At 38.9% G+C, this 26,152-nt stretch overlaps 1 protein-coding gene across 4 annotated transcripts in view; it reads right to left on the minus strand.

Moving 5' to 3' along the window:
• Positions 1-26,152, minus strand: part of grik4 (glutamate receptor, ionotropic, kainate 4) — a 382,863-nt gene that overhangs the window by 41,199 nt on the left and 315,512 nt on the right. For all 4 annotated transcript variants that reach the window (XM_023961355.2, XM_023961354.2, XM_078930071.1 and 1 more), the window contains one exon: positions 3,645-3,752. In XM_023961355.2, coding sequence (XP_023817123.1) covers positions 3,645-3,752 — 108 coding nt within the window. The remainder of the gene's footprint in view (positions 1-3,644; positions 3,753-26,152) is intronic.

Genomic DNA, 26,152 nt, shown 5'->3' on the forward strand with positions numbered 1-26,152 from the left:
TTGGTAATGTCCGTTTAAGGGAAGATTGTTGTCATATTCTTTTGGAAATCTGTGTAGATTTTTTTTCCTCATCAATAACTGAGGTTGCACACATATCTTCGCAAAGAACAGCTCAGACGGGTTAAGCTTCTTTTTATAGCATTTTTTTAATTAAAAAAATGATTTTCCTTGAAAAACTACAATCCAAAATCACATTAACAAAAATAGCCGTAAGGAGGGATTAACATAAAAGATGCTTTGTTTTTGTAGTACTGATTTTTTAGCTCAGTGCATTGACATGACAGAAACATACAAATTTATGGAGAGGCAAGGGCATTCAGCCAAGAGAAGCCAATGATGACAGGCCTTTTGCTGCACCACTGCACCAGATGCTCTCAGATATGGTTGGACAAGATGTTAAAGGTTGTTTTCATTTCTGGTACATTTAAGCAACATCTGCAGATGCAGTCCCATCTGTCTCACTAGTGCCCACCGTGTACCTTCTTTTGTTTTTACTATCCACCTGATTTTCTAATCCCTTACCTGTTTTATTGTCTTTACCCAGGTTTTTGCCATGAATAACCATTTCAACAATGCTCAGCCTTAGCTGCAGGTCGTCAGTAACACTTAACAGCAACATAGAGTTCATGCCTGCTTTCACAAATACAAGCTAAAACTCCACTGAGCACATAAAAAAAAAATCCTCTCGAAAATGTTTGATTTCCCAGCTGACCTAAATTCATTTAGGATGAACCGAGGTGAAATGGAAGAATGTCTTTGCTCTGCGGAACAGATACTTGGTACTCCCTTTGGAAAACGAGGACGTGCAAAAATATGGACATCCTAAGGGCAGAAGTGTACAAGAGCCCATCTGGCTTGTTATCAACAAACACAGTTTAAAAAACAAGAATGCTGAAGTTCTAATAGGGCACATTTCATAAGCACTTTCTGCAAAAGCAACAGTATTGCTGAATTATATATTAAGGTTTTAAAACCACATATACTGTACATCTAACAGCTCTGAAATGACACAGTTTGAATCAACATTGCATCAAGTCACAAAATCTAAAAACCCTGAGGGCCGAAAGCAATGTCCTGTCTTAAGATGACCAGACTGCAGCCACCCTAGTGACAGGATGCAACAAACAACACACAGTTTAAACATCCATCCATCTTCTATTCCCAGTCAGTCCTGTGCGGGATCATGGAGGAGGCTGGAGCCTATCCCAGCTACTTCAGGGCGAGGAATGCACCCTGGACAGTTGGCCAGTACATTGCAGACACTCAAATTCACTTGCAATTTAACATCAACTTTGAAATTTTAAACAATCAATTATTTTGAAGAACAGATAAACATGGCAACACTTCAGCAAAACCAATGAGTCATTTCCAAAGTCCAAAAATACTGTCGAATTTGTTTGGCTGTCAAAAAAGTTGTCTGCGTGTTCCTCACGCTCTACAAAGCCCACTTAATTAATTAATATTTTATATATATATATATATATAAATCTCTCTCTCTCTTTCTCTCTCTCTCTCAGTCTTTATTTGAGTAAAGACAGTTTTTTTTTAAATTTAAACAAAAGTTGTTTTTGAGAAAAGTTCTAGAAATGAATTAATTTTTGTTGCAAAAGTGTGTCTTTGTAAATAGAATCAAACTGCGAACCTTTGAATCTAAAATGAATGGATTCTCTATTTTGGGCAGCGATGTCCTACTAATCTGCAAAACAAAACCTTGCTTGAGGTGAAACTACTACGGCCTTGTGAACCTTGCAAACACATCCACACAAAAACAGTCAACCCACCACAGAAAATGAGCAATGCAATAAATAAATAGATTTATTTATTTATTAAATGGCAGGTTTGGCCTAAATATATGCAACTAGTGTTATACATCATTGTGTGATTTCGACCTCAACTCTAATCTTAAACATGTTTTGAACACTGTGCCCCTGTTTTCATTCAACACACTCCTTTCCTTTTTCTTAGGACCTTAGGACCACTCTCTGTGCTGCTCAGAGATTCATTGTTAATCCTGGCCACTTTAAATGCACACTGATTCAGAAGCAGCTTTGTGGCAAATTAGCTTTATCCTTAAATGTATCTAAAAAATAAAAAAAAAGCAAAAATAAAATCGGAAAAAAAATTGAAACAAGGTCTTTATATGGGGGGTGTTGACGGTAATGGAGGGAGGGGTCTGGAGTAACTGTTGCAAGGTAATACTCAGAAAAACTGCAAATTTAAAATTGAACCTTTAGGCTATGTTCGCTTACCATTCATAATATTATGGTGCCTAAAAAATAGAAAAAATGAAAGAAAATAATTGAAGCTTATTACAAATGTACAGATTTGCTATATTGACTTTAAAGGGAACGCTGAACCTGATTCAGTTTTTTTGTGTTTCTAGAAACAAAGGCAGAAGATACAGGATTTAGTTAACTCCTGTAACAGATACATCTATAAATTTAACTCAATTACTTGTTACCAATTGTAGTAATTCATTTAAGTTGGCAAAGTTGGATAAGTTATATATATATATGCGTCACAATGAAAATAAAAATTAGATAGAAACTTGTGCGTTTACTTTGTCCGTTATTTTTCTCCAAGCAGAAACTCGTATTTTATTTTTATTTTTTTTTTGCCGATGCAGCCGTGTTACTTTTTTGATGGGCGTATAATCTTCACAAGCCGTTATTAAAATTTCAGACTCTCATGTGTAGCGCTCTCTTTTGCTCTCCACGCGTTTCCATGGTGACTCCGGAAATCGGCGATCCATTGAGAATGTCTTTATGTACTTGCCGTGCACGTGCATTAACCCAGGGTTACCAAGTCGAGCGTATTTACGCCAACTCATACCCGGTCTTTTGGAACCGACGTACCCAGAGTAAGCTAGTTCATGTGGATTTCAGCCAGAGTTCAGGGTTAAAGTCAGGGTAGTTCAAACATGCTTCCTGGAATACCCCCCAGGTATTAATGTTTGAGTCACACTTTTGGCTGAAGATGTCCTGGACTGATTTTAGGTCAGTGAATTGAATTATTCAAAATGAACCAATATTGACTATGAATTGGATTGGGAACTACAAATAATTATATAAATGAACTGAATTGTTAAAAGGAATCATTACAAACCTAGTTGGGACATTGAGATGCTTCCCATCATCTGAGGTTAAACCAATCCCAGAACATCAATTTCCTTTGGTTGACTCTGTTTTTCAGATTGTAAAAAACAATTCCATCTGAATGAAGTCCATTTGCTACACTCTATTCAAATATGTAGTTGTAGAATGAGATAACCTAATTCTTTTTTGGCAGTTCTGGGACATCGCCTGTTCGTCCTGGAGGAGGATCTCTCCTTCATGCGGACATCCCTGAGGTTTCTTCTTTTTTTTTCCAGAATCTGTTTTTTTAAGGAGTTTTTCCTTACAGAGGAGGGTCTAAGGGCAGGGATGCTCAGTTTAGTTTAGTCTGTTTAGTGTTGTTTAGCAATTGCCTTTTGTATTTTATGACATATGACTCATTGATATAACTATTGTTGTAATATTAAGCTATATAAATAAAATGTAATTGAATTACCAGAGTGTCAGTTGATGGTAGAACAAATTAGTCTGTGAGCACCTAAACCAGAATAACAAAAAATGTGTATTTGTGTGTGTGCATACAGTTCTTACCAAAATTGTTGTGACTGTCAGAGTAGTATTGAAGAGGGTGTCTGTTACATTGATAGACAGAGGCATTCTCTCCATGGACAGTCCGTCTTCAGAGTGCCACAACCCAATCTGCAAAGTCACACAAACACACAAACAAAAGACTGTCACCAAGTCCGTCAGCAACAACTATTTAAGCTTAATTCTGATCAAAGAAGTCCTTCAGACAGAGAAAAGTCAGTGAAGAAGTCACTGCTGTGTGAGGCAAGGTCACAGGAAATTTAAGGGTGGGGGTGGTGGGCGGCTGCCTAGAGAAGGCAGTAATTCTGGCTCCGTGAGGAGCCAACAAAGGGCATGTGTTCAATCAGAGGAGACACAATAGATTCATTAAATCAATTACCTGCAAATCCAGCGGCACAGAGCCAGTCGCCACAGCTTGACAAGGACTTCCCGCCTCCAGCTTTTCCATACAACATATTTCAATTTGTCCCTGCTTTTTACAGCTTCACCTTTTCCCTGTTTAGGTGTTAGGCACATCAAAACAATTTGAATCATCTAAAGTCCTAAATTTATTCTTTACAGTATTTCTTAAATTACAAGCATTTGCCCTGTTTATTTATGCCTGTATAGACATTTTCCTGAAAATTAACAGATTTTCAGGAATTTTTATTTATTGCATGGTCCTTTCATTACCTAAATTTATATGGTAATAGTAGCACAACAAAAGCAAAGGAAGTGTCAATGTTTTGTTGTATTACCACAGGGAATCAACTCAACTTCATTAAACACACTGACAAAAGTTTAATTGTACTACGGAATTAATCGCAGCTCACCTCCAGCTTCAAATCGCTATTTTTAGAGCATAGGTGCTCAATCTTTCCAATAGAACTTTAAGAACGATTATTTTGAGACCTGTGGTTAGGAACATTACCTTACTTTGAATGTGAAAAGTCTTTCAGATAAAAACCATGAAAAAAAGAAAAAAACGAACAAATGGTGCCTTAGATGTATTTAGATATCTGTATTCAAACTCACCCTTTCCCTGCATAAACATCCTCACCTTCATCTTTTAGATGAAATAATAATATAAAAAACTACCTTATCATAATAATCAACTTTTCTCCTTCATGAATGTTTCATAAGAAGATTTAATAAGAAAATATGGCATCTAATTTACACTTGAAACAGCCGCCACTTTTCAGTGCCTTTCCCTGGATTTAGTTCTACAATAACATGGTAGAGAACTACAAGGGTACAGTCATTCAATTTGGACTCAGAATAAACTATCAAGTTATGAGGGATTGAAACCGCCATCACTCTTAAGAGGTTAAGGACATTTTTAAATCTAATCCTTTATTTTAAAAGCCATTGACTCCTTTTTTACAGAGTTGGTAGGTTTTGATATGGGATTTGGGGGGAAAAAAATGGTTGAAACTAAAGACAGCTCCAAGAATCAAAGTTTCCCTTGGAGAGTGCAAGATCAAAAAGATCCCCCCCTACATTTCCTCTAGTGCACTTGTTGTGGGGAAAAACAGCACCTTGCTCACACAAACAGACTCCCCAAACCTCCCTTGCAACACATTGCACACTCTGCTAGTGATTGCCTGAAGAGACAGAGAGGGAGGAAGTGTGAGTCTACCGCAACACGACCAGAAAAGGGGACCAGTGAAAGACGCTGCAATCACCGCAATCAGCTGTCGAAGCCTGTGGAGGTGGTGGGAAGCTGGGAGACTTTAGCTTGGCTGGGCGCAGCATGTGTCAGGAGAGGTCTGAGCATGAGGTGACTGAGAGGCTAATGGGATGAGGTGGCACCGCGACTCCAGCCCGAGAAGAGTAGGTGGAGAGACAGAGGCGATGAGGGAGCTGTGAGCTGGAAGAGAGAACAAGCACATGCTGGCGGGGGAGGAAGTGGCCTTTCGGTGGCCCTCGCTTCAACTATTCCAGCTGAAAGTCGTGTGAAGTAGAGCTGTGGTGTCTAGAAGCCACTTTGGCGATGAGGGGCAGCAGGCGTGCATTTGATCATACAAGCAGAAATGCACGTTCAAAGGCAACAGATCACAAAACCTTTAAGTCATGCATGCTCACTCTTGAAAACCCCATTCAGCAGTTAATTATTCTTCCTAATATTGATTTGTGCAAAAAACAAAACAAGAGACTCATTCGTAAATGCAAAGATGAAAGCCAAAGGCCTGAATGCTAAAGGGAGAGAAAGAGCTAATTACGCTGATGAAATATTAATCAGAGGTCTACCCTTAATCCAGGGGCTGCATAACAGCTCACAAGATCAGTAACTGACATGTCGCTTTGCTGGAAGTACACTTCATTTTGTCCAAGGGTTAAATTACTTTTACAAAAATAAAGTAAAAAATTCCCAAACTCCACGTTCAATTTTTTGTCGAACAGTGACACAAGCTTTTATTTCTTTCTATAAAAAAAGAAGCAAAAGTCCGAACGTGGAGGAAATTGAAATGGGGGAAGTTTGATACAAAGATTTTAAGACTTTTGCCAATAAAAAACTGTAATTTTGGTGTTTTTAACATGTTGTTATGGTGTTTTTCTGATGATGATGGACATATATAAAGGAAATTAATCAGATATTTACATTTCTGAGTATTTCTTTATTCAAATTTTTGTGAATCAGGAGTTGACAAAAAAGTTTAAAAAGTGTAGTTGTGAAGTCCCTGCTCCAACGGTGGTGGTGGTGTGTGTGTGTGTGTGTGGGGTTACTCTATGCCAATGGTCCCACCCACAACTCAGCGGCGAATTTCTGACTACTGCCACTTCAAAATGAGTTGGATGTGGTGGGGAAAATTTCCACCATTAAATCTCCTTCACAATCAGATTTTAAATAAAATGGAAGAAATTCTACAGTATTTTCTGCAATGTATGGCAGACTTAAAAACCTTCATTGTCTTTCAAGAAACGGCAGTGTACCTTGAAATCTGAGGAACCTTCTAGCCTACATGGATTACGCATGTTGAAGCGATTATGAGACATACACAGTGCTCTGTCAAAATGTCAGTATGTTCTTTCTTTTGTCTTTATGAGTTAAAAACAAGGTTGGATGTTTTTGTAAATTCGCAAATCCAGCTAATGTTTAGCGGTGTGGAATTGTGTTTGTTTTTAAGGTTGGTATACCAACTATAGTCACTAAAGTCACAAAAACATTTGTTTTAGTGGTATCAGTCTGTTCTTTACGTGTTTCAAGCAAGGCTGAGATTTACAGGTGTTGTGAATACAGTAATCCCCCGCCCATTCGCGGTTTAATATTCACCCATTCGCGGGTGCCCGCAGATGACGTGACGTCACAAGCGTGAGACGCAGAACAGCGCTCATTCCACGAATTTTGAAAAACGATTTACTCTGTACTTTACTGTAAAGTATTGTTCACGCGTTTAAGACGCCATCCAAACGCCCTGCATCATCTTCAGCTTCTGGAAATGAACCGGTTGCTATTGGCAAACCGGAGAGTTCGATGGACTGGTTGACGCCCACTCGCAGCCTCTGACTGATCAAGATTTGGCGGAGCTGACGCAGTGAGTAAGGCTCACATAAGGCTCTGGGAGTTTTAAAACAGCATCAATTATTCGCGGATTTTCGTTATTCGTGGGGGGGGTGAGGAACGTAACCCCTGCAAATACGGGGGATTACTGTATACTAACATGGCTAGCGTGTAGCGTGTTACAAACAACTTCTAGAGTTACTGTGTTTGCAGTTGATGAAGTCTGGCAGACGTACTTGTCACTGACTCGCTTCATTTACATCATAGTTCGGTGCGGCTTACAAATGAAATAAATTCAAAAATAGACCATTCATCGATAGTACACCTCATAATCTGGTATAGTGCTGGTAGGTCATCTTCTTCCCGGTACCAACTGTCCCATCGACATGTATCAATCTGCGGCCAAGAGGTTACCGACCACTGCTCTAAATCACTTAGTGGTTTTACTGCACATGCCCGGAGGCTTTTTTATGAGAACTGAAGCTATGAAAACAACCAAGTCTGGCAAAACGAATCCACTGAATCTACTTCTAATCATGAAAACAGATAACAGAGCAGACTGAATGTAACTTTAGACCTCTGAAAACTTGGAAAGATGCTAAATATTGTATAACATCCAGCCTTGACTGGAAAGAGAAGGGAACCATTGAGGTAGCTAATGAGTGAATACATGTAGCAGACAAACTGGAATGACTGTGAAAAGGAGAAAAGAAATGACATACCCCGTCACTGAACCAATTTTAGCTGCTGCCATTTGTTTCACTGTGATCCTGCGGCTGTTTCCCAAGGAGGTTACTTTTTTTCACAGTTGTATCTTACATATCTAGAGGAAAGATGTCTGGGGCTCTATATAAATAAAATGAATGAACTAATATTTATTTACTTGGTTTACACTGAGAAAAAGAGGTTGAGACACAATTTTTGAGAAACAATTTTTGTCATTAATATTGACTACTTTAATTGATACTTTACTTAAAATCTACTTCAGTAAATACTCAGAAATCCCATGGCGGTGGTATTCATTTGTTATTTTTAAATACAATAAAACAACAGATCAGGAGTGTGCAATGCCCCAGTGAATCTACAAAACACGCTCTGACTTTTGATGAATGCTTTGCTCTATTTGCTCTCCTGAGGAGCAGAAAGGCAGGCAGCAGAAATGGAGATAATAGCAACGAAGGGAACAACAGCAAAAGTAAAACAAAAAAAAATATGCTGGGGAATGTCACTCACTTACTGAGTAGGTGTGGTGAGGCTGGCAAATAGAAAGAAATCAATGATAGAGTAGGAGAAGCAACCAGAACATGAGGTAGAGAGAAAAAGAAGAAAATGACAGAAACTGAGGACGGAAGGCACAGAGAGCAGCCACAAAGACAGAGAGTTTATGGTTTATGTGGGGGGAAAATATGGGTGAGGAGGAGAGCAAGTCAGACGAGGAGAGTGACGACTGGTGGAACGGTGTGCCCTTTGAAGGATTACGCCGGGTTCATTCTGCAGCCGAAATTACAGTGCGAGGAAAAGATTAGGGCGGTTGCTCGCTCAAGCGTCAGGATTGGCTGATTTTTTCTGTCAGAAAAATGTTGTGTCCAATAGGGTGTAGCAAGAATGCCACAGATACATCAATCATTTGTGAGAGAAGCAGTATTTATCATTATCATGCATTATGCCTCACAGCCCACTTAGACTCAGACTAAACCACCCAGGTGACACAGAGAGGAAATGAGTTAAAATTTGAAGACTGCTCTTTGTGGATCTCCCTAAGATACTCATCTTTTGAGAAAAATATCTTCCTGGATACTACATTTTTAGGCGGTCTAAGTGTAGTTAACAACTGTAATAAACAAGAAACAGTGAATGGACAACATAAAACGTACTTTACAAATCTCTGTTAATTTATCTTTATAACCGTTTTTTTGTGGCAATGCTTGATATAGATCTTTTTAGTACAACCCCAGTTTCTCTTTTTACTGATATTTTTCACCACATTACACTATAAATTCACATTTAACCTAAAATTGTCCAAACAACTCAATTTTTTTTGTAGATTTTGGCATTCTATGTTACAAAAATCACAAAAAATAAACCCAATAACAAAGCATAGGCAGAGACAAAACAATAGGAAAATGTCTAAAACCCAGGCGAAGCCTCACTAAACTGTATAGGATTTATTCCAAGGGATTATTTATTCTAACAGTTATGTCTCATAACTATTTTTATGTTCTTTTTAACAAAGAAATTAAAACCTTCATATTAAATTTGGAAGGAAAACTAAACAAGTGGAGGGGTTGATGTTATTTCTACGACCCTGTTAACAACCAATGTGATTGGCAAACTCACCGGTGAGTTCAGAGACTGTTGTTTGTTGTTCACCTTTTCAGGGGTTGCCACAGTATATCAGTTTGACTGATTCACACAGGTGATTTGGCAGAGATTTTTACACCAGATGTCCTTCCTGACACAATCCTGGCTGGGGACCGGCACTGGGGGGGCAGACGTGCGTTCAGACACTACTATGGGTCAATAATAACTATAAGAATACTAGATTTTGGAAATTGAAATCAAAGTAGCTGAAAAACTAATAACAATTAAAGTGCCGGTATTGTTTCTCTTAGTGTAGCATTCTCAGTCTGGAGAGAGAATATTCTCAGACACATGTATAATAACCTGCTGATGTTAGTGGCGGTTGAATCAGCAGCAGGTACTCCCAAAAGCAAACAGAGAACATGGAGTTATATTTAGATTAGCTTGTATTGAGTCCATTTTTGAAATAAAACCCAGACTCGGCTGTTCTGCGTGTTCTCTACGGAGCAGTGAGTGGGGAAATAGGCAAACATTTTACTGAAGGTCCTTCTGCCGTGACTCATCCACAGAAAAGAGACTCATCAGGGTGACGCTGCAGGCAAACTTTAAGAGCCGAGCACGCACAGGTGGTGGAGTAGGTGGTTTAGACCGTCGGGCACTAAAGACAGCTCTGACAAAAGGATCAACTAAAGCCTGGAGCTTTTTCGGCAGCATATCTACCGAGATCAAAAACGCTACAAGAGACCATATTTTTGAGATCTCTCCATTAAAATCTCAACTATCCGTTGAGTTAAATTTAAAACAGCAGGGATCAATGCACCCCTAGTTCAGCAATCTGACTCAAACTTGAAGAGTAGACCTTTGAGTTTACAAAGTGCATTCCCCTGGCAACCACAGCCCCGGCTCAACCTTTTCACCCAGACATAGAGGACTAATCAAACATCTTGATCTCAAACGCTCACAGTAGGAGAGTCGAACTAAATCACTGGGGACCGAGCAGTATTATAGGAGGGCAAGTTGGAGCCTCAGCTACTCAGTATTGTCTTCCTGCAGAGGTAATAGTCCATAGTTTTTTTCATTATCTTTCTTCAGGTATATTACAGCCAAGTTCTCTGGTCACATGCGCTGGCATACACTGATAGTCTCAGATTCTGATCACAACAGGCCCAATCTAATCTAAAACCCACAGGTTGAACCCATCTCTACAACTATAATGACATCTAACTGTGCGATCTCATCTTCTCCAGTTTTCCCTTTTTACCGCTTTTCATTTTGATGTTAAATTTTTTTAACGATGGTTGTAAATACATCCATTTATGTGAAACTTCAGCAGCTAAGCATGGTGTGGTCACCGGAGGTTAAGTTCCTGAATGAAATTACTTGCTTCACGCCTGAGTTGCACCCAATTTCCACAGAGGTGTATTTCTAGCACCACAGATGCGACTGACTGATTGCTTTAAAGAAAACCACAAAAATATAATGTACAAGATTTTTTTCTGAACTTGCTCTACAATTTCTGAAAGATGAAAAATCTTAAAAGATTTGAATCTTTGTGTTTTTTTCTCTGCCAGGAATGACTATATATTGGTAATACAGACTACAAAATAATACATAAAAATACATTACACTTTCAATTGGTGGTGTGCCTTGTTTTTTTTATTAAGGACAAAGGGTGGCTTGGCTTAAAAAAAGGTTAAAAATACGGTGTTCTTAAAAGAACTTTTAAGTTCTGCTTCATCGGGTGGGAGACCTTACAGCCACACCTTTAGTAGATCAAGCCTGTCTTGAACATGTACAAAATAACCAGAAACTTTGAAATAATCACAAAGCAGCAGCGTAATTCTGAGAGCGGAACATCTGATGACAGATAACCTCGTAGAAAATTCAATGCTGACATTAGATACACTGACAGGAAAGAAAGAAGATTGATCATGTCTTTACAATGCGGTGCTCTGATGGTTAACCTTGAGCCTTGGCATGAATCTGGATTACTCTGATGTGTTGAGCCTTCCTAACAAATATCTACATGACCTCACCTTTAAACTCCCCAAATCCCAGTCTGATTGAGCATTCACGGCATGCTGGGGCGCTGTCAGAGGAGCTCAGTCCGACTGCACACTTCGTGTTCGCCAGTCCCTGAACATTCTATGTCTTTAACTTGGTTTCAAATAACAATTCTGATGCTTATAAATAAGCCATCCGTCCATTTTCTTAACCCGCTATATCCCTTTTGGGGTCACAGGGTTGCTGAAGCCTGTCCTGGCAACTGTTGGGCACCCTAGACAGGTTCCCAGTCTGTCGCAGGGCTTATAAATAAGCATACATTCAAATATTTTTCAACAAATTCTAAAAGAAAATTGAGAATGTGAATGTAAAATCAAATAAGAACCCTTTGAAGAAATTCCATTGTAAGAGTCACAACAGCAAGTAAATGAAACAATTCCTTTTGGGATTCTAATCCTCTTTGGTGCTTCCGGAAATGCAGCTCGGTACATTTTGAATCTTGGTAGGAATTCAAGGGTGCACCGAGCTGACTGACGGAAACCGAGACACAGAGGAAAACTTGCAGGCACACAGGAACAGGGGCTTTTAGGCACAGACATAAATTTGCAAGTACATGCATATTTCACATGCACACACATTTGCACTCACACACGCATGCTCGCACGTGTGCGTTAGCTGAGCAACACATTCACTGCTTCACCAAGCCTCGAAATCCGTTAAGACTAAGGGATCTTGCAAAACAGCTCATCCATTCTGCTTTTGATCTATTCCCCATCTCCAGCCTGCAAAGTGCAAACTGAGAAAAACAAAAGAGGAAAGGGGACCGTTGTGCATCTCTCAGAGACCAAACAAAGGATATAAAGAGACACTCAAAAGACGGCGGTGTGTGCGTCTCCACATTCACTAATTCAATATGAATTTCAAAATACAGCCACAGATTGAGGACGGGAAGGATCATCCTGAGAAGATGGATGATTTCGTCAGCCTGTGCTGATTTCTTACCTGACATGGGAAAATCCATCATGCATGGCTTAAATCGGTGCCACACAAATGGACACAACAAATGGAAAAACTTGGTCTGCAAATTCATGCAAAGGAACTGCATCATCGTGGCTTGAACAGAAAAATTCCTCCAGGTTTTTACATAAATCCTAACAAAAGACCCAGTCTGTTAGGATTTACTGTATGTAAAGCACTCAAAAGCAAAATGCCTCGATGGAGATAATTTTAGAAGACAGCTGTGTTTCTCCGCTTCTGTCTTGTCTCTGTTTATTTTGACAGTGATAATTTAAATGCGACAGTGGCCGTGACCGTTAACTCCCCAGCAGCAAACAGCTTTGTGTCTTTTGCATGCAAATATGAAAGAAAAAGAACGTTTTCGATTATTAGTCACCGCATGAACACAGGGCTGGAATCAGAATCCCTTTCATGTTAGGGTCAGGCATTCTCATTATCCATCAAACACTGCATACAAATCCCTTTTATAGCTTGGGAGTAAAATTTGTCCATACTTTGATAAGTTCAATGTGAAGTAATAAAAGTTTGTATTCTTTGAAGACAGAATTTGTTTTATTCAAGAAACATATTTCTGACTTACAGGGCGGCCTGCAATTAAACCGTTTAGTTCACAATAAGAACGTTTGAGTAGACAAAGCTGGTCAAAGACAAATCCCCGCCGCTGTGGCTGAGCGATGCTGACGTTAAAGAAGGGTTTTATGCTAAAATTAAGCTTTCTGTAACAGCCTCCAACATGACATTTTCTAAACAAGGCTGATGTCAAATGAAGCCAATGTACAGTACATTCTTTTACAAATACACAGGGAATTTAGGCAACATTAAAGAAAGAGATCCAACCCCAAGGAAAGATGATACCTAATGAAGCGAAGCATTAAAAAATGAAATGTTTTGGCAAGAGGACTAGAAAGTTACTATAATGTGTTTACACATTTAATATCAGGTTTCAGCTGGATGATTCCTACTCCAAACTACACCTTAAAGGACATTATTGTCTCTTGATTTCACAAACATGGGGAGAAATAAACCATTTCCATTGCATGATCTTTAAAAGAAAAGAGGAAAGGAAAAGGCTGACAACAAACATACACTGTGATAACCATTTGTGAGGCACTTTTTTGTTTTGTTTCTGGTTGTGTCAAAATAATGTTTCAGTCACATTCACCCGTAGGAGGGTTGACTCGTCATCTGAGTGCTGCAAGATGTGAAGTCACATCTTAAAAGGAGGACAGGTGAGTTTTGCCTTAAATAGTTAACGATGAATGTATATATACTTTCTGCAAGGAACAATGTTGTTTACAAATCACTGAGACCATGTATACGCTGGAAGACTTTGAAAGGGTGGTCAATGAAATGTTATTTCAATTTATCGTTGATTTAATGTTAATTTAATTATTGACATTTTAATTTAATGTTATTGTTATTTTTGCAATGCCTTACGAGTCGTGTATTGATGATTTCTTAATCTTTGTCAATAATCATGCTGATAATCACTCACATGGGCAGGGGCAAAGTATTTTTGCTGAGGGGGCCAACCCATAGCTCCGCCCCTGCACTGTTGGCGACATGAAAGCCAGCTCACCATGGGCATCAGTGCGTTGCCCAAGGACACTTCAACAGAAACCAAACCTGTGAGCCATTGATTTCTATTAGCAAATTAAACTTAACACAACGTAGGTCGTGCTGTAACACTTCACTCTGGGCATGTGAGATGTATCAAAGAATGTATCAACAAAATCTAAGTACTTGGTTATGAGGATGTCCTACAATAGACTGGCGACGGTGTACCCTGCCTTCGCCCAACAGTTGCCAGTACAGACTCTGGCAACCCCAAAAGGGATAAAGGGGGTTAGGAAAATGTATGGATGGCTGGGTTCATGAGGAGAAATTAAAATCCTGACCTGATATATTGAACAAAAACCACGCAACATACAAAAAACTAAGCAGATCTGAGTGATGGACAACAGTTGATCCAGCCTGATTTATTACATAACAGTTGCACCGTGCTGTGCCTCAGGGGCAACACACCATACACGGGTTGCAGAGATATATTTATGATACACCTAAAGAGCAAGACTTCAGAAGTGCAAAAACACCCAAATACTCCTACTTGACTTCAGAGAGCTACCTCAGTTATTCACTGTATTGTAACCTCAGTGGAACAAGAGAATTGAGAGCAGGAGCTGCAGTTTTTACACACACCTATCAGCTCCTGTTAAGAATTATTCATGTCTGCAAGAGTGCACGATGGAGAAAGAGATCCCAGCAAAGTCAAGCTCCTGTAGCACGACAAGGGTAGAGAGGCTAGAGTCTCTTAAATCTCTGAGCCTGCTGAGACCAAGCCACATCTCTCATCCCTATTCACAGCCCCCCAACGATCCCACTGGATGTGTCCCTTTCGTCCCTTTCACTGCAGCATATAAATTGAATTGAGTACATCTGCATCTTCAGCAGCAGGGGCAGCTAGAGTAATAGTGTTCTCAGAGATGGTTTGGGGGCAAAGAAAAGGGGAGGGAGAGACGGAAAAAAGCAGCTTTCCGTGATGAAAGAAGGAGCAGTGCCGGCAGGAAATAAATAAATTCCACAGAAAAGGGAGAAGAATTGAACAAGCAGATTTATTCTTTAACTGGAGGAAGTCTTGTGTAAATAACAGCTTAAATCATTTCATGCAAAGGTGGTGCCCATGCAGTGTGAGTGTATCTGTGTGTGTGCACATCTGAAACAGTGAAAGTCTGTATGTTAAAGATATTCAGGGAACACAGCTTTCGCTCAGATGGAAGAATGCAGCTGAGGATAAAAAAGAGCCCCTCTTCCTTCATAAATTCTGCAACTTGACACCAAAACTCAAGCTTTAAATGTCTCAATAAGAAAATCAGAAACACTGCATTAACTTGGACAGCAGGGAATGATTAAACTTTTTATGGATTCTCGTGTCAAGAAGAAAAAACAAAAAAACAATGCTCAACGCAGGGATGCTGCAAAATGTGGGACAAAATAAAGCAATCCTGCAACTGTTATTTAGAGCAGACAAATTACTTGATAAACTCTTTGTTCATCAAAACGTCAGCTAAAAATGATCAGCTGCAGGTTGAGTTAATGTTTAGTTGCAGCTCCTGGAGTGCTTTTTTCTGGTTGAGAGCGAGGTGAAGGATCACAGCTGATCAATGTAAAAATCTGGATCAACCACGTTTTAGATTTTATGAGAAAGCAGCAAAAGTGAGTGAGAAAATAAAATGATGGTTTATTAAATAAGAATTTAAATGTGCAAATATGGATTAAATCCCCTTCAGCTACAAAATTACCTTATTTTAGCAAAAACATGAGCGATTTATTTTATAGCTGGAAATATTACTAGGCATCATAGGGGAAATTCATCTTTGATTTTTAGAAATAACAAAACTAATTTTGTTTTTGACCCTTTTCACTTTTTTTATTAAGCTGATCGTGGCCACATTTTTTATGTTTAAGAATTTTAAACATTGCTTTGTCATGAAAAGCACTTACTTTTCTAAACCCAGTTCTTGTATAAGGCCAAAATAATTTATTAGGAACAGTAAACCTGAATAAAATCAAATGCTTAAAACCTGATTTTAATACAGATCCTGGTTCTGCCCAAGTCGAGTACATTATCTAAACAGGTTAGGCATAAATTAAATGAAATAGATTTAATTGATAAGTGAACTTGTTAGCTTTTTTGGTGATACAAGAAAAAAAACATACAATTTGCACAGATCTAACTTCAGAGGAACCTGCAGTGTTAGTAATAAGACCAATTTGCTTTGACTCATGCTTCAGAGGGCCTTTGGCCTTTCCACTTCTGCCCAACGTGTTTTGCGTGTAACCTTTTCATAAAATGCTGTTAGCTTTGAAGCCATTTACAGCCTATTCCAACTGTTTTCCTAGCTGCACTGATTTGCCCTATTTCTCCCTCCCTCAGTGACACAGGAGTGAAAAACTATTATTGAGCTAAATTAGTGTAACTCTTCTCATTAGGAAGGTCTGGAGTTTGCTACCTGTCTGCACCACGCATACACATGGACAGACACATTATTTTTACAAAAATGCACATATTACAGTGAGGCTTATGCTCTTTTTGCACTCATACCCATAATAGAGTCAACGCACCCCAGCAGGCAGCAGCTTGCCTTGTTCAGACTGCAATAATTACTCGTTTTGCTGCTCCCCTCCAGTTAATCAGCATGCTGCTGTCAATGAACTATCACACAAAATGATGGCCTGTCCAGGGCAAAGGGCTGGACCACTGAGTCAGTATGGTGCACACTGCAGTGCACTTGGCTGGTGGGGTACAGTGTGTTTGGCTGGAAAAGCACTTGTGGCCCTGCATTTACATATTCAACAGTCAAGGGTTTTCTGACCACAATTTTTTGTAGCACCAGTATCATTGGTAAACGTCATCCAAACCATTGGTTCCAGAAAGGGTTAAATTAGAACACACACACACACACATATAACTTCAACAGCAAAAAGCATGCTAACAGATAACCCAAAGGCAGACAGCAGGACCTCCACCATGAGTTGATGACAGCATCAGTCAGAGGTCCAAAAGCAATCAAAGACAGCATCACAACAGCGTAAATGAAAACTGCTCTCATCTTCCCAACAAGAAAGCGCTGTAATCCATTTAAGGGAGCGAGTTAGATAACTGCAGGGTTTTTGGATACTCCTGGAGAGATGGAAGCTGTGTGTTTTCCTAAAAACAGGTTGAGTCACATTTTTTAACTGAATACATCTGGAATGATGTTGACTTACAGTGGAGTCCTGATGTTCGCACCATCTGGAGGGAGCAGGTTGAACACAAACTGAGTACAAACGACTTTATCATATATCACAAAGGATTGCATGGCGTGTTTATGATAATAGAGTCATAGATCACCCATTGGAAAGTATTACTTTAAGGTGACCACATCTGCCGTCACTAATACGTTCAAAAAAACTAAGCTACTTTATTAAAATCAAGTGCACCTATTCTATTTTTTTTTTTAGAAAGATGCCTCCTAAAAGTCAGTTTTTTATATTGCCAGCTCATTTAGTCCCTGTCTCCTTTCTTTTTTTTTTTAAACTTTCACCTTTTTTTAGGATTATTTTTGGCTGTGGGTGCCACTTGTACATTGGCCAGAACAAACAGTCATGCCAACCTTAGCATGACCAATGGTCCACAGGGATGGGAAGCAGCTGTGAAGTGCCAATCATCTGCCAATACTGAATAGGGAAAAAATGTTCCAGTTTCATGAACCACCCTCCTATTATACCCATTAAGCAACCTGCAATTTCAAGTAATCCTCGTCATTTCGGTTTATTCATAAACAAATGACAAAAAAATGTATTATGATTTTGTTTTACTTTTTTTCCCCAGAAGTCTGGATAATATGTTTTAAAATAGCTTGTAACTTATTTGTAATTCCCTCAAACAAACTTTTATTGAAATACTCTTTAAGTTAGATTATGAGTGGGTCTAATGACATATGAGGCCTGTTATGTTTGAGTAGTGAGGAAACCCTCTGCCCTGCAGCGTTTGTTCCATCTGCTGCAAAAGCGGCTCAGGAGGCTAACAGCTGCGGCAGCCAGCTTCTGGTATAGCTTCATCGTACCCGGAGCGAAGCAGCTGTCGCCGATTTCACCCAAGATGTGCAAAGAGGCAAAGACATGCAACCTATGTCTTATAGCATCCACATTCTGGCTACGTTCACACTGCAGGGCTTAATGCTCAATTCGGATTTTTTGAAAAAATCCGAATTGTTTGCTAGACCGTTCACATTTCCAAGTAAATCCGAACTTTTGTGATCTCCAGTGTGACCGTGACACGACCCAAACGAGACCCGCATGCGTAGAAGCCAGAAGAATACTCAACGGTGAACGACGTCACTTGTTGTTTGCGGAGCCAACGTTAACAATGGATGTCAACAACAGTGTTGTCAAAAGCGGAGCTCTTTTTGTAATATTAAATTTATTTTCACGAAGAAGCAGCACAATTACAATCTTCTCATTTTAAGAAGGCATTGGAGTCGGGATCGTCTGTACCCACTGTAGTGGAAGAGGAATGTGTATGTGCTGGGCCCGCGCGCCCGCGTGTGTGTGTGCAAGCGCGTGCCGCGATAGAGAATAGGGGAGGGGGGGGCAGTGTGGGCGCGCATTCATGTTGTGTGTTACGGAGGACGGTAATAAAAGAAGGTTTCCCCCAGAATAAATGCTATGGACTCTTTATTAACCCGTTCTGGAGAATCTAAGGATCAGAACAGGGAGGAGGAGGAGGATCGCCTCGGGTCCCCCGCGCTTCTGAGCACGGTGGAAAGGGGAGAAAGGAAAAAAAAGTTATCGCGGTAAAGGTTCAACACCACGCTCTGCCATTTATCTGGAATTTTTTTCAAAAACCGCCCAGTTGCGATAAGAGCCCTGGAGTTTGGCCTGAAAAAGGCGATCAGCCCAAATATTAATCCAATCGGGGATCTCGCTTCTCTTCCACTGACTGATCTCAGCAGCATCGTCCACCATGGTTAATGTTTACGTTCTCGTTCCCGCCTACTTCAACGCAAAATGATGACGTTTGTTGCGTGTCGATGACGTACAGTTCGGAATCAAGTCGCCTGGCCGGTCAGACGGCGGTCGCAATTGAAAAGATCGGCTACAATTCGGAATCAGGACGGCAAACCCACGGGGCCTGGGTCGCAATTGAAAAGATCGGATCTGTGTCATTCAGACTGTCATGAAAAGATCGGAATTGGGCCGCTTAGGGGCAAAAAATTCGGAATTGGGTCGTTTCAGCCTGCAGTGTGAACGTAGCCTCTGAGACACACCTGAAGATGTAAAATCTGCCTAATGAGTCACAGAACATAAAATATGGAAATGACAAAACTTTGTTGCTAGTGGGAATGAAGGGTAACTAAAATGTGTTTCTTGCTAGTTTTGCAAAAAACTGAAATGACAAACACAGAGAGGCTTAGTGGTTTACTTCTTCTAGCTCTGTATTCTTTTTAAAACATGTTTTCTAGATTGTGTTGTTGGTTATTTCTGTTCCGTTTCTGCTGTCCATGCCAGCTTCATGACATCTCAGTTAAGGTACTGAAAAGCTTTATTGTTTTAGATCAGGGTTGGGCAAACTTTTAGACTTTTGGCCAACAAAGTGGGTAAAATTTGATAGAAGGGCTGGACCAGGAGCAGATGCATGAAGTGTTATCATAAGAGAAATAAATAACATGGAATTTGGAAGAAAACTTGCTTTAATGTGGATTAAAAATGAAATATTTAAAACAGAACATTTTAGAGTTTTTAATTTCAAAACTTTTACTTTTGTTCTCATTTTAGTGCCAATTGCACCATTGCGTTGATGTCCCTCAGGAAAAAAAGCAAACTTAAGTGATCACAAAAAGGCCTGTCCGACTCATAAAAACAAATCTACCAACACCATATAAATATAGAATTGTGTCTTGACTTTTACTGTCTCTAAAAAACATGTTTACGTCCAGTTATGTTTCAGTTTATCCTTTGAATTAGTATTACCATAGTTTTTAATGTATTCATTAGATCAAGTTTTATACCTCTAAACTCCTGTACTTTAATCGTATAAGAGACTGTATTACATAAAAAGGAAAGAAACACAAAAGCCAATAGGTCTACAAAAAGAAAATGTGCCTGGAAGGAAGATGATTGGCTAAGTCAAGCTGTGAAAATATTTTCTAATGGGACATTTGAACCAAGAATCTAAAACCATTCATCATTTCTTATTAGATATTGAAGCAATAGAAAAGTCGTACACCAAACTAAAATATCATTATGCTTAAATATTTGTAATTATGTTTAAACCTATGGGATCCACATACTATAGTTAGAAAAGTTATGCCAATTTGTCACTCACTGCTCTGAAGGACATACAGCGCTTATTTACTACTTTCAAACACGCTGAAAGGCTGTCAACTCTTGTCGACTTGAATCAGTTTTTGTTTTTAAATAGGAGAACCATAAAGACTAAAACTGCATGAAAAACCTGGCCTTTAAATTTGTCATTTTTTAAGCGAGTTGGTGTCACATAATGGGTCCTGGGAAGCCAATGACAAAGAATCGGAAAATTGAAGCTTGAAGGACATATCTCAAACTGAACAAATCTCAAAATTCGTCTTTTTTAGATGCTCTTTATTCCTGTTCTCATCCTTTTAATATAAATTATAATAGCACAATCCATTTAATTTTGACTCTGATATTTGTATTCTGAATCTAAGGAACGGCCAAGGTCAAGGTCAAGGTAAAACATTCAAAAGGTTACAATTAAGTTATATATAAACCTTTGTAGTTTTTAAAAAATATATATTTTATGCCCTAACTCATCCTGAAGTCTGGTCGCCTCTTTAAGTTTTCAAGTCTGCCATGCTTCATTTGTGCCCACTAATAAGTATGAGGCTTCATTTCTTAGATGTCATCCTAAATCAAACCGATAAACTCCATTTCTGAGCAGATTTCTTTCTTATTGCATGTCTGTTAATGGCAGTCATAAGCGGTTTGCAGTAACGATCACACACCGGAACATAAACTGGACAAAAGTCCCGGAGCATGGAGGTGTCAGTTCTGCAAATAAAACGCTCAAACAGAGTGTGAAGGCAGCGTGACACCTTCTCTCTCTGCCAACAGCTTGCCCCTTCACTGTCTGTGTGGCCGAGGTTACCCAAACCCAACATGGGGTGGGAAGTGTTCGTTAACAAAGCAAACAACACCCCGATTCTGTCCCCCGATCTCACACCTTGCCCCTTCCCATTAACATAACTGGCAGCTCTGCTTTACAATGCGTCTGTTTGGAATCATCACATTAAGCCTGATAGCATTATCCTTCTGCTTTACTGGCCTAGAGCCAGAATGAAGAGGGGAGACAGACAAGGTTAATAAAGGCAAATAAGACATTATCTGACTGTTCCATGATCAGTTTCAGTGGGATTTTCCTCTGATCGCTCTTCCACTCAAACGAAAAGCTGGGATGTCACAGACCACTGTCCAGTGATACTGCCTATATTGTGCACAAAAAGAGCAACTTACAATGCTGCTGACAAGAAAGGTTATTTGCAGCTGGGTTCTTTGGATAATGGATGGGTACGTAGCCACCATAATGCCACACAAACACAAAGTAAGGGCAGTGAGTATTGTAGCTGTCAGTGTGAGGGGCAGACATATCCAGGACTACTCACTCAAATGGGGACACATAGCCTTGGTATTACACACAATTTATCACAACAGGACTGGCCAATAAAAAACTAATCTGCATTATTTTAAATGTTAACACTTGATTCAGATTCAGACTACAAATCATTAAATCTTTTTTATCGTGTTTTATTTGAGATCCACTCCCCACTGTTAGTGTAATGCCTCTCACTGAAGTCATAAAGCCACTGCATCTGTACAAAATGAGAATTGGGATGTGAAACAGTAAAATCTGTCAAAGTTTGCCTTTAGAGTTTCGTCACCTTCTTAAAATAATTGCCTAAGTAATTTTTTGACAGAAAGTTTTTTTTTTTTTACTAAATCCTCTCCTCATGATGCTGGCCACCTCTGGTAAAATTGCCTACATCCTCAGTTAAACAGAACATGCCATTCTACTCTTTTAGTATAATTGCCTATGTCAAGAGTGTGACTTAGGCAGTTTTATTTTACCTAAGTCACGAGTCAATGTGATTTAGGCAATTTTATAAGAATTTCATGATGGCTGCTAATTCAAGAAATAAAATTGTTTTTTTCAGATTTTGAGTTTATTTCCATAATTCAGTGCTCATTCGATATTGGTAGGTAAAAAGTTTTACTATGCTATACTCTAGGCTAAAAATATTCCATGAGATTTCATCTTCTGATCCATTTTTTTGAGTTAAAATTTCAGTTTAGGAAGTCAGCTAAAAAAAATGATAAAAGTAAATGGCTTTTAATAGCTTTTAGAAGTGATACTATGTCTCATCAAACAATGTTTGAATGAACAGTGGGATTTTGATGTCTCCTTTTCTCAACAGTCCATAATCCAATTGACATTTTGATACTGTATTGCAATCTACAATCTAAAAAGAATCCCAAAGGACTTTCTGCACCTTTGTGCTTTTTTAGTCATATGTAATATGAGTTATCATAACATGATTTGACTGGTATAATAGTATGCTGTTCTGCTATATCTAAAGGCAACTTACAAACCATTATGGGAATCCTAAATGTAGCTTAATTAAATAGACCGCAAGATAATGTTTCTCAGAGTAGTGATACATTTTTGAAGAGTCATGAGGCCAGTCATACGTCACCACTTAGGTCACAAAAATTAACATAAAAAAATGTTGCTGAGAGATCCTGGTGCAATTCAGCATTTTTCTACCAACTGAAGTTAAAAAATGGAAAAAATTGTTAAAGTGTGCAAGGCACTTTTTTTCTCTTCTCTTGGTCTTCCTGAAAAACATTAAAATATGGTTGAACAATCCCATTGACTGTGAAAACATGCACCAGCCCCATCTAAATCTGGACCTTAGAGCAACAAGCAGATAAAGGTTGAACCTGAATTTAAGAATTTCATTAAGACCGGGTTAAGGGACCTGCCCAGTACTGCAGAAGCAGAGCTACCTACAAAGACTAGAGGTCCCTTTACCCAGGTACCACCATCTCCTAACTACATTGTGAACACCAACAGAAAGCTACAACTTCTGGGGTGAGGGCTGTTGGAGTCCAATATTTCCCAATGTTTTCCATGAGAACTATTATATATTTATTTTGAGAAAAGATCAGTGGGACTTTTGTGTTTTATTCAAACACAGGAAAATTAGTAGGGATGTGTTTGACCCATGTGTCTACAAGAAGGATGAAGCGAGAGAATTCTCAGGATAAGGATTCTGCCAATGAAAAGAAGTCTGTTGGGACAATGAAACTTGTGCTACTGTGTACAAAAACCCCAGCTATATTGCAAAACAAAACTGCAGCCCCATACCTTTACCCTTTACAACTTAGGTTCAAAGAAAGCTACTGCTACATTTGAGACAAATCAGAAGGTTATCTGTGTCGTGAGATGTTTGCTCTTCTTTAATATTGTCCTTTCAAAGTGTGATCAAAGGCTATGAGTTTTCAGGAAAATATGGGGTACTAATAACTCACAAATACCATGTTGCAGGTCATACAAATGAAGTTAGACAGCATTCGTAGTACCATTAAACAAAACATAGTTAGCAGATACTTTCACCCCAAGACACCATGTCATTATACTTCAGATTGCAGTATAAGGCTATCCCTTTAACATGTGAAAGTGCTTAAGCACAATAGATCTTTCTTCAGGCTACAGGCACAAAAGGCTACAGGCAAAAAACCTTGATATCCAATTGTCCATTACTTGAAGGCTCTTCAGTCTATCAGTGATGGCAAGGTCCATTCAGACTGTCCTTCTCATGAGTCCCTGTATGGAAAGAACTGCCACAAAGGGTACAGATGTCAAATGGGCAATTGGTATGGATAAGATTGTTGTGCTCTGACAATCAAGAAGAAAGTTTCAGAACGTCCAGTCAATGAAACCCATCACTTCTTTTACAATTTTCCATACTAATAGGCATTAGACAAGAACCCCTACAAAGAAGATCTGGAAAGAGAAGTGAAGAAATGCACATTCCTCCTAAGCATTATGTTCAGTTAGTTTGTTAATAATGTTTTTTTCCTATTAAAATGGAAGGCTTAAAGTTGCCTAAATCACAAAGGCATGTTCAAAACTGTGCCTAAGTCATTTAATTCTCCTATGTTCCATGTTTGGGTAACTTTGTTGTTTATATGTCAACAGGCATGTTGTCATATCTATTTTGATTAAAATTGTTAGTATTTATCATATATTAAACCAATTGTTTAGTTTTTTGCGTTTCCTGAAAAATCAGAAAAAATGACGTTGGCAAGTATTTTAAGAAGATGACAGTATAAAACTCGGATTAACTGCCAATAAACGTACTAATTTTTCAATTTTAATTTCTTTTAGACATTCCTTTCCAAAGCCCTGTATGACTCCTTTTTCTCTATACAGGTGAAGGCAATACAGTTTTATCAATGTTAACAAATCAAATCAAACTTTATTTATAAAGCACTTTTCATATAAAAGCATGACACAAAGTGCTTTACAATAAAGCAAAACAAATTAAATAATATAAAAACAAGCACGAAAATTAAAATAAACAAGCACAAAAATACCTACACACAAGCCGCCACTCCTTTCCCACTTCCCACCCCCTAACTGATGGGGAAAGACAATGAGAAATAGGCTGAGCACAACACCAAGATGTTGGAAACGCTAATAATTGGAACCTCCCTCTCTGTGAACAGTCGCATAACCAGCCAAATGCAGCATCACAGGCGGGGACCGCCCCACCACAGCAAAGCAGTGATGCAGGTTCCCAACTAGACCTGCAGTGACTGAATGGCAGCCGACCCAGAGGGAGTGATTCCAGCTGAGAAAGCACTGGAAATCAAAATCAAAATAAAAATGAGAAAGAAAAAGTAAACACACTGATGAAAGGAATAAACAAAACAACGAAATAAGGTCAATTAAAATAAAACATTAAAAATCTAATGTAAGTTCATAAAACAAGATAAAATGGATAAATAAATAAATAAATACATACATACATAAATGAATAAATAAAAGTAGTACAATTTAGCTAAAAGCCAGGTTAACCTTTGTGCTATCCTATGACACCCTTACATTGACGTGTTCTCCCTACCATGACAAATGTGGATAAAGGTGAAGAAGATTTCATGTAATCCATGGACACCAGTGTAGATCACAAATCATTGAAGAAAAAAGGTTCAGTGCACTGTCTAGTGGGTCTAGATGACCCAACTCCAAATGTTAACGTGCCTAGGATAGAACAAGGGTTACAACGATGGGTCTTGAGCCTTTTCTTTACGGCATTAATGCTCTCTGCGGCTCTCATGTTCCATAAATGAAGACCATAGAGCTGAAAACTTGCCTCTCCGCAAGTTTTGGTTTTTACAGTTGGAATGGTTAGAAGACCAGTGCCAGAGGATCTCCGGGTCCGCGAGGGTTCATACTTTATTAAAACATCTGATAAATAAGAAGGCGTAAGACCGTTAAAACATTTAAAAACTATTAAAAGTAGCTTAAAATCAATCCTGAACCACATGGGGAGCCAATGCAGGGATTTTAAAACAACCAACAGTCATCTTCTGGCATAACGACAGTCTGTTTCACACTCAGTTTGACAATATAATCTGAACGCAATCTATTATTTTTCTTCTTTTTATGCATTTTTCAAAAAAAAAAAAAAAAAAAAAACCTCACCATGTTACAAAGACTAAATTCATCCCATTACAGTTTTATGGTCTTTATCCTCCAACAAACTGGGATGTCTGTCATAACACATCTTTGCACAAAATAGAAACCAGCAGATTTGTGACTCATCTGAAAGACTCGGTCTTTATGCATCCTTTAAAAGCCAGCTATTAGCAAAGAAGTAAACATGACTGTGGACACACTCTTTGTCTGAATGCACATCCACATCAATCTTACGTATGTTCGCTTTTGAATCCTTTCCTTTCCTTCATTACTCACAGGCATGAGGTTTTTAGTGCAGTGCTTTTTGGAAATGCAGTAACAGGTGGAAAGGAAATGAATAGAGAAATCTTTTTGTTTTTCAACGGCTTCAGTTCTCCAAAAGAGTGTTTTTAAACAAGGGAATTTCAACCACTAAGTATCTATGAA

Source organism: Oryzias latipes, chromosome 13 (genome assembly GCF_053564925.1).
Source record: "Oryzias latipes strain Hd-rR chromosome 13, Olatipes_Hd-rR_3.1".
In the NCBI taxonomy this organism is placed as follows: domain Eukaryota; kingdom Metazoa; phylum Chordata; class Actinopteri; order Beloniformes; family Adrianichthyidae; genus Oryzias; species Oryzias latipes.